This window comes from Helobdella robusta (genome assembly GCF_000326865.2).
Source record: "Helobdella robusta unplaced genomic scaffold HELROscaffold_2, whole genome shotgun sequence".
NCBI classification, from domain to species: domain Eukaryota; kingdom Metazoa; phylum Annelida; class Clitellata; order Rhynchobdellida; family Glossiphoniidae; genus Helobdella; species Helobdella robusta.
Genome location: NW_008704083.1, coordinates 1,990,412 through 1,999,352, shown reverse-complemented (window position 1 = coordinate 1,999,352; position 8,941 = coordinate 1,990,412). Strand labels below are relative to the sequence as shown.

Below are 8,941 nucleotides of genomic sequence, written 5' to 3'. Positions count from 1 at the left end.
ATAGTGCCTTAACTAAAAATTGTCAAAAATATTTCGATGAGAAAACTAAAATGACTAAACTTTTGCAAGACACATTGCATAGTTACACGCATATATATAAATTATATAAATATATATAAAACATTATTCTATGTTATGATAATAGATGACAATTTATAAAAAAAATGAATATATATATATATATATATATATATATATAAACAATCAAAATTTTTTGTTCAAAGTGAGAGGACAGGTAGGGAGATGGAAGATTTTAAAAATACAGAAAAAACCTGTGTTAATATAAAATATGTCAAGAATTTAGAAATAAATGATAACAATGATAAAGACTGCAACATAATAAATCGTAATTTAACACTAGGTTTATTGAACATTAGATCATTGATTTCTAAAACTGATACGATCTATGATTTGATTCATGGTGGGCTAGATATTTTCGTTTTAGTCGAAACTTGGCACGGATCTTCGAATAACATATCCGTTAAATCATCAATGCCACCAGGATATAGTTATGTTGATTTTTTAAGAATAAATGATCCTCACCATGGGGGTTTAATTATTTACTTCAGTAATGAATTTAAGTTTAAGAAAATAGATCTGCCAATATTTAGTTCAATTGAAGCACTTGCTGTTAAATTATTTATTAGTAACAAAGATTTTGTTCTATTAGCCCTCTACAGGCCAGGATCAGTTTTAGTTAGTAATTTATTTTTTGAAGAATTTTTATGTTTACTAGAAAATATCACTTCTTTTAGTTTAAATATACTTTTGGGCGATTTCAACATTCACCTTGAGAAACAGGAAGATCGTCATACTGTAAATTTATTGGAAATATTAGAAATGTTTCAATTAAAAAATTTGATCGACGAACCGACTCATGAACATGGAGGTATTCTTGATCTGATCATTTGTTCTCAAGATTTTCAGATTTCAGATATTAAGATTTTTCCCAGTGGGACTTTTTCAGACCATAGTTTAATTCAGGTTAACATACCATTAACTCATAAGCGTCCTAAAATAGTCAAGAAACAAGTTAGATCCTGGAAATACCTAAATGAAAGCAATCTCATTAAATATATACAGACTTCTCCATTATCAAGGTCTTGCCAAAGCAATAATATTAATATTGAGTTTGATATGATGAGTTCTGAACTCAAGAAATTGGCTGATGCAGCTGCTCCACTTCGTTTTGTAGAAGTCAGATGTGATGTTAATGCTCCGTGGTATGATGGTAAATGTAAATCTTTCAAAAGACTTTGTCGAAAGAAAGAAAGGAATTACAGAAAATATCAGACAGAGAAATGTAAAAATGAACAGTTATTGGAAAAGACTTGTAGCAGACAATAGTGGATCTTCTAAAAATCTATGGAATGTTATTAATAAAGTCCTTTGTAATCAGGTCACTAGTCAGTCATTGAGTGAAATTGTTGGTTTAGATTCGTCCCAATTCTTAAAGTTTTTTAATGATAAAGTAAATAAAATTAAACAGTCTACCAATGTGAGTAATTGTCCGACTATTTGTCAAGCTCAGTACAATGGGAATTGTTCTTTTCCTGACTTTATGCTTTTAACAGAATCTGACGTTAAAAAAATTGCCATCAATCAGTTTGCCATCAAAAACATGTATGATAGATGTCTTGCCGACCCATATTTTAAAAAAATATATTGATTTATTCATCGTTTTTCTTACCAGCATCTTAAATCTGAGTCTGAGCAGTGGCACATTTCCTAATGGTTGTAAGCATGCTATGGTTTATCCAGTATTAAAAAAAGTGAATATGGATCAAAATGATTTGTCTAGTTATAGACCAATTTCCAACATCTGTTTTATTTCCAAGATATTTGAACGAGTGGTTGCCAAACAGCTCTTGAATCATTTGAATGTAAACAACCTGCTACCAGTTCACCAGTCTGGATATCACCGCTATCATTCAACGGAAACTGCACTGCTTTATGTGTTTTCTGAGTTGTTTGCTGCTTTGGACAAACAACATGTGGCTCTAGTCGTGTTTTTAGATATGAGTGCGGCATTTGATTGTGTAGACCATCAGATTCTCTTGGAAAAATTGGTTCATGATTATGGTATTTTCGGTACTGTTATCAAGTGGTTCAGATCATATCTGTTTGACAGAAAGCAACAAGTAGTCTTCAATAATGTGTTATCTAATGAAACGGTTTTGACATCAGGAGTGCCACAAGGTTCAGTGTATTCTTTTTATCATGTATACCGCTGAAGTTTTTAAAGTAATTGGTAATTTTGGTTTTAAATATCATGCCTATGCTGATGATATTCAGATTATAGTTAGTAATAAGCCAGAATTACTGCAATCTGAAATCAACAAACTTGTAACCTGCCTAAATAACATAGATAATTGGATGTCAAACAATGGTCTTAGATTAAATCAGCAGAAGTCAAAATTTGTTCCAATAGGTACATGGCAGCAGCTGATGAAACTTAATATCGATTCAGTGAAAATAGGAGATGTTAAAATAGAATTTAGTGACAAAGCAACTAATCTGGGTTTCATTCTTGATTCTAGATTATCGATGCATGATCATATAAAGATGATAACAAATTCTTGCTCCGGACAGATTCGAGAACTCTATAAACTCCGTAGGTCATTAGATAAATCTGCTATTCATACCTTGGTGCATGCATTGCAATGGTCTGTTTTACGGTTTGCCAGATAGGTCTATTTCTGCAATTCAATCTATTCAGAATAGAGCAGCCAAATTGATTGTTGGAGGTCTCAAATTTAACCATGTTACTCCAATTCTTAAGAGCCTTCATTGGCTTACTATAAAGAAAAGAATTAAATATAAAATATGTATTTTAATGTATAGAACTGTGCATGGCTTGTTACCAAGTTATTTGATAGATAAAATAAAAGAAAAGTCTATAATGATGAGTGGTATGAACCTTAGATCAGATGATGGCATTTTGCTGGTTGTACCTGATGTCAATCTGCAGATAGCATCAAGAGATTTTGCAGTATCTGGACCAATGGTTTGGAACAGCTTACCGAGATCTTTTAGAACTAAAGATTTGAAACTTGATGATTTTAAAAAGAAACTTAAAACTTACTTATTTTCGCTTTGATTTTGTTGTTAAGTGAATAATTATTTGTTTGTTACTACCGCCATTGACTGTACTTTTTTTCTTTTTTGACTTTGTTTGATTATAGATAGCGCTTTTGAAAACTTTTTGATTTTAATTAGCGCTTATAAATGTATCATTAATAATATATATATATATGTAAAAGTCAGAGTAATGAAAAATATATACATACATACACACATACTTACTTAACCACATACATACGTACATATATATTGTTTATTGTTTATTTTCTTCAAAGATACAAAATAAACAGAAAAAATAATTATTAAATTATAATTATTTAAAAGCACATAGCAATGATGAACTGAAGTGTTTGTGGTCCGAATCTTTTAACAACTATATTGCGATTGACAACCAACTCCCTGATTCGTGCGATATCAAACCGACACTCAATGCGACAATGTTTCGACAACAAAGTGCAGAATTTGCACGACTGACCTCCCTCCGTTGTCAATAGTCTTAGCAATCAACAATGAGATTCCTGTGACTCGAATTGCTCACTGGTCACGTTACGTTATGAGCCCTTCCAGAGGTTCTGTTCAGATTTGTCCGGTAAGGTTTAATTCAACAGCTGCCGACAAATGCCAACCTATCCAGATGGGAAAAGTCCTCCACTGCCCAGTGCTCGTTAATGCAAAAATACGCAAACCAATAAACATGTACTATCCAACTGCCGATATCAGCCCTGTTCGAATCAATACGCCCTGACGTTGCCATTCTCCTTGGGAGTACCATTGTAGTCCTGGAACTCACTGTATGCCACGAAACAAACTTGGCCAAGCCAAAAGAATATAAAATCAACAAATACAAAAACAGATCTCAATAATACCATTCATTTGCTCAAGGCCAACCTCAAAAACAATTTTAAACATTACAAAATAATTCTTAAAACATTTGAAATATCTCCAATAAGGCTTTTTAATAAATTTAATTTACAGTTAATTAACATAATATGGTCAGATTCGTTTGTAAATAAGTTGACGTTAACAGCAATAACCCATTCGTACAATATCTACTGTGAACGTAATAATCTATAATATTCTTTGTTGCTTTAAAACTTTTTCGTGCTTGCGTTAGGCAATGAAAAAAAAATTTTTATTATCAATAACTCCATATTATTATTGTATAAATTTTATTGTTATATTTTACTCGCTGCATTATTAACTCAAACTAAATTTATTAACCATTAACTTTTAATTATTCTTTCTTTTTCATGTACGTTTTATTTCATGATGCAAATAAAAAGCTGTTCTCATTATTTTTATTATTATTATTATTATTATTATTATTATTATTATTATTATTATTATTATTATTATTATTATTGCTGTAAAACTTGAACACAAGAGTCGTTTTAGCGCGGCTCACTGTTTTCCCAGCAATATAAAATTATTTAGCCGTTGTAGATATTTAAATATAGTATTAAATTGTTGGATAAATTGCGAGGAATATGGCTGTGTTTTCAAAAGTTGAATTTGACAAATATTGCAATTTTAATAAATTTATTTTTATAATTTTAATTTTAAATTCGTTTATTGCTGTCAACGCTACAATATGCCCGCATTGTTCTAAAGAATTTAAATTTATTAACAGACACTCCTGGAGGTGCACTAACTTACATTCAAACTCTAATTTAAATATTCCTTTAAACAACAACAACGTTAATATTTCTCCTAATTTATTAACAAATAATAATAATATTTTACCGGATATTTCTGATTTTACGTTGTCATGCTGCTGTGGAAAACGTTCTAATGGTCGGAAAGGACTTACAATGCACCAGAGATCTTGTAAGACATATAAATCACTAAAGCCTAAAGTTAAAACAGACGACGTCAGCGACAGCACGAAAACAACTTTCAAACACACATCAACAACAGCTACCATTTCAAAACCACTTCCAGGAATAAAAATGCCAAAATCATCGTCACATTGGTCTGAAGCCAACGCATTCTTCCAAATGGAACTCAAACCCCTAGATATCATCTCAGACATTGACAGCTTCGCTACAAACTTTTAGGAGACAATATACTCCTACTTCGCTGCCAACTGTGGTACGCTGAATTCAAAAACAGCCCATAACGCAGTCAACAACCGTGATATTAGGCAACTGAAAATGAAATTAAAAAACTTAAAGTTCCTAACTCGGACCAATCAACAACTCAACAAAGAAGTAAGTGTATTAAGTAAAACAATAAGAACAATGTTAAAAGCAATAAAATTACAAAAAATCAACAACAACAGCGACAATATTTCAGCAAAACTAAAAAAAATTTCTGAAAGACATGCAACATCACCTTCTCAAAATCAAACTCTCAATCTCCACTCTTCAACGTTGAGACCGCCACCAAGTACTTCAATGACATCTTAAAACCTAGCGACCGTACATCGTTTCGTCTTCCTAGCTGGATTCCTCCTCTTCTCCTTCCATCATACACCAGCAATTTAGAACCTCCAACTTACAATAAAATCACAACAATTATTAGAAAAAGCAAAGCCAAAGCATCATCACCATGTCCGTCAGACCAAATCTCAATCATAGCTTTTAAAAGATTTCCTATACTCAAGACATATCTTCATAAACTATTAATATTGTATTGGAAATCAAAAACAATTCCCCAGTGCTGGCGCAGAGGGTCGACAATCCTGATCTACAAGAAGGGCAACGCCAGCGACCCTTCAAATTTTTGCCCAATCACTCTACAACCAGTACTATACAAAGTATTTTCCGCTTTAATAAAATCCAGATTGTAAAATTTTCTTGAAAAAAAATAATTTTATCAACAACAATATCCAGAAAGGATTCTATCCAGCAGTTGATGGATTGGCCGAACATACACAAATGCTCTCCCATTTGTTAAATAACGCAAAAAGACACCAATGTTCCATTGTAGTCGCATTGCTAGATCTACGGAATGCATTTGGAGAAATAAGCCATCATCTTATCGACTCCGTTTTGAAATACCATCATGTTCTACAGCCATTTCACGAATTAATTAATTCAATATATTCTGACTATTCAATAGCAATTAATGGTGAATCAACGCAGGTAATACCAGTCAGAAAAGGTGTGCTCCAAGGCAATCCGTGTTCACCATTACTTTTTAATATATGCTTCAATCCTCTCATGATGATTCTAGACAGTCAGGAATACAAACAATTTGGTTACCTGTGGGGCCCAACCTTCGACTTAGAAGCTAGATCATGGCTACAATTTGTCGACGATTCGGCAATAATATCACACAGCACTGAAGGCGCACAAAAGCTAATTGATCTAAACCAGGCCTGGTGCATTTGGTCAGAGATGAAGATGCGAGTTGATAAATGCTCTTCCTTCGGAATGAGAAAACTAGATGGTAGCTATCAACAATTCATGCCAAGATTGACCATTGACGACGTAGCTATCCCCAATGTAAAGATTGGCCAGGGTTTCACTTATCTAAGCAAGTTATTTGACTACGATTGCTATGATAAAAAAAGCAAAAAATATGATTCACACAAAAGTCGTTCAACTGCTGGAAACAACTACAAATTTAGATATCAGCCCGCAACAGAAGCTTCAAATTTTAAGAAGATACCTACCTTCACAGCTAAATTTTGAACTGCGTAGCTACAAATTCTTGCTTACCTGGATATCTGAAAACCTAGATAACCTAATGGTATGAACGGTTAGAGAATGGTTGAGCATGCCAATCAGCAGTTGCGTATCGGAACTATTATCACTGCTTTCGAAAATGGCGGGAAATGACATCATCTCATTGAAAAATTTAGCGGAAAAAATGAGACTGAAACGCCGTAATTATTTCAAAACCAGCGGCAACAAAGAAATCCAATGTTTATGGAGAGAATCATCTATTGATTATATCAAGATTGATAAGGAACTTGCGAAGGGAGGCACGTTAAAAACATCGCTTAAGCATCTGGAAGGTGAGAGGATTGAATCTAACTTAAATCATCTACTTTCATTGCAGAGCCAAGGTTTATTGATTTCAAAAATAAAGAATTTTGTTCAATCTTCCCGCATATCATGTTGGTCAAAGACATTAGAAAATCTCAGCGAGGTCCACTACAAATTTGCCAGAAAGTATCTTGTCCAGCAGTTGCCAACAAGTGCGAATTTGTTCCAATGGGGCAAAACACAAAACCCTCTATGCCAATTGTATGATCTTCGCCAGACAAATAAACATGTGCTCTCCAACTGCGGTTCCAAGTCTGCTCTAGGAAGATACACCGAGAGACACAACAATGTGTTGACCGCGATCATCACCTGGTTAAAAATCTGTGCTCCAACCAACTGTATCATATTTGCCGACCTAGATTTAGATGATGTTCGCCCAATAACACAACTGTTCAACACCCTTCGTCCCGACATTGCCATTCTTTGAAACAACAAAATAGAAATTTTAGAATTAACTCTGTCACGAAACCAACCTAGAATCCTCCAGACAGTATAAAAGAGATAAATATTCAAATAAATTGCAATCATGTTTAAATGACAGCTACAAACATTGCTCGATAACTATAAATTCGTTTGAAATAACACCTATTGGTTTTTATAATCATTTTAATCTTTCTCTATTTAAAGTTTTATGGCCAATTTCTTTTAATGACAAATTAGTAAGTGAAGTAATAAGATCCTCTACAATATTTATTGCAATAGAGACATGCCTTGATACTAACTTTTAAATATATTTTACCGCACTACATTTGCCAACGCAATGAGTTGTGGGGTATACATACACTTTTATTTAGTTTTTTATTTCATTAACGCTATATTATTTTATTTCATTTATTTTATTCATTTGCTTTTAAAGTTTTGAGATCAATAAAAGAGTTTTCATTATTATTATTTTGTCAATATGGATAATAACAATTTAATTCAATGTTGCTGCGGAAGGTTCTGTATAGGTCGCAAGGGACTAAAAATGCACCAACGTTCGTGCAAAACACATGAACAACTTCAATTAACTAACGATGAGGAAAACACCGTCGAAACATCAACTTCGACGTCGCCACCACCTTCGTCATCGTCGGATGTTCATCAACAACCTAAGACAACAAGCTACCAGACGCTACAAAATGTTGAAAACACTGAAACGCCTCATCTTGAAATCAGACTTCCTCAAAATCCAGCTTAATGACATGAGGTCAACGCACGCGTATTTTCAACTTTATCAATCAACGCTACTACATCTCACCAATTTGAATAAATTTAAAATCGGTTTCCAAACCATGATCTACAATTACTTTGCCTCTAACTTTGGCACCATAACAATAAAATTAAACCAGACGGATTTACAAAAAATTCAATTAACCTGATGAAAAAAAATTAAAACAACTTAAATTCTTGGGCCGCAATAACCATCATTTCGACAACCAAATAAGGTCGGTTAGCAAAACGTTGAGATCAAAGTTATCGTCATCAAAATCTTCCAACTCAGCTAAACAATACAACACGACAAGCCTACTCAAACTTCGATTTTGGTGGTTTTGCAAAAAATTTCATTTCAACTACAAGTGTGAGTCCATCATACAGCGTCACCGTTTGCAAAAACTACTTTAACTCCATCCAAAGCGACACTCACAATAGGAAGCAACAGCTGCCAAACTGGATCCCAAAACCTTGCAAATCCTCTCAGCTAAAACGAAATCTCAAAAATTATTCGAAAATATAAATCAAGATCATCCCTATGTCCACTTGACCAAATCTCAATAATATCATTCAAAAAATGCCCAATTCTCAGAACTATTCTCCAATTAATCCAATGTTGGTCATCTTCTTCAATTCATTCATGCTGGAAAAAGGATTTATGATACAAA

General features: G+C 33.2%; 1 protein-coding gene across 1 annotated transcript; it reads left to right on the top strand.

Moving 5' to 3' along the window:
* Positions 1-243: 243 nt before the first annotated feature.
* HELRODRAFT_160110 (hypothetical protein) lies at positions 244-8,259 on the top strand (the record flags this gene model as incomplete). Its single annotated transcript, XM_009017124.1, has 4 exons — positions 244-1,032; positions 5,142-5,294; positions 5,405-5,504; positions 8,030-8,259. 4 exons carry the CDS (start codon positions 244-246, stop codon positions 8,257-8,259), a joined length of 1,272 nt encoding a protein of 423 aa, XP_009015372.1.
* Positions 8,260-8,941: the final 682 nt, after the last annotated feature.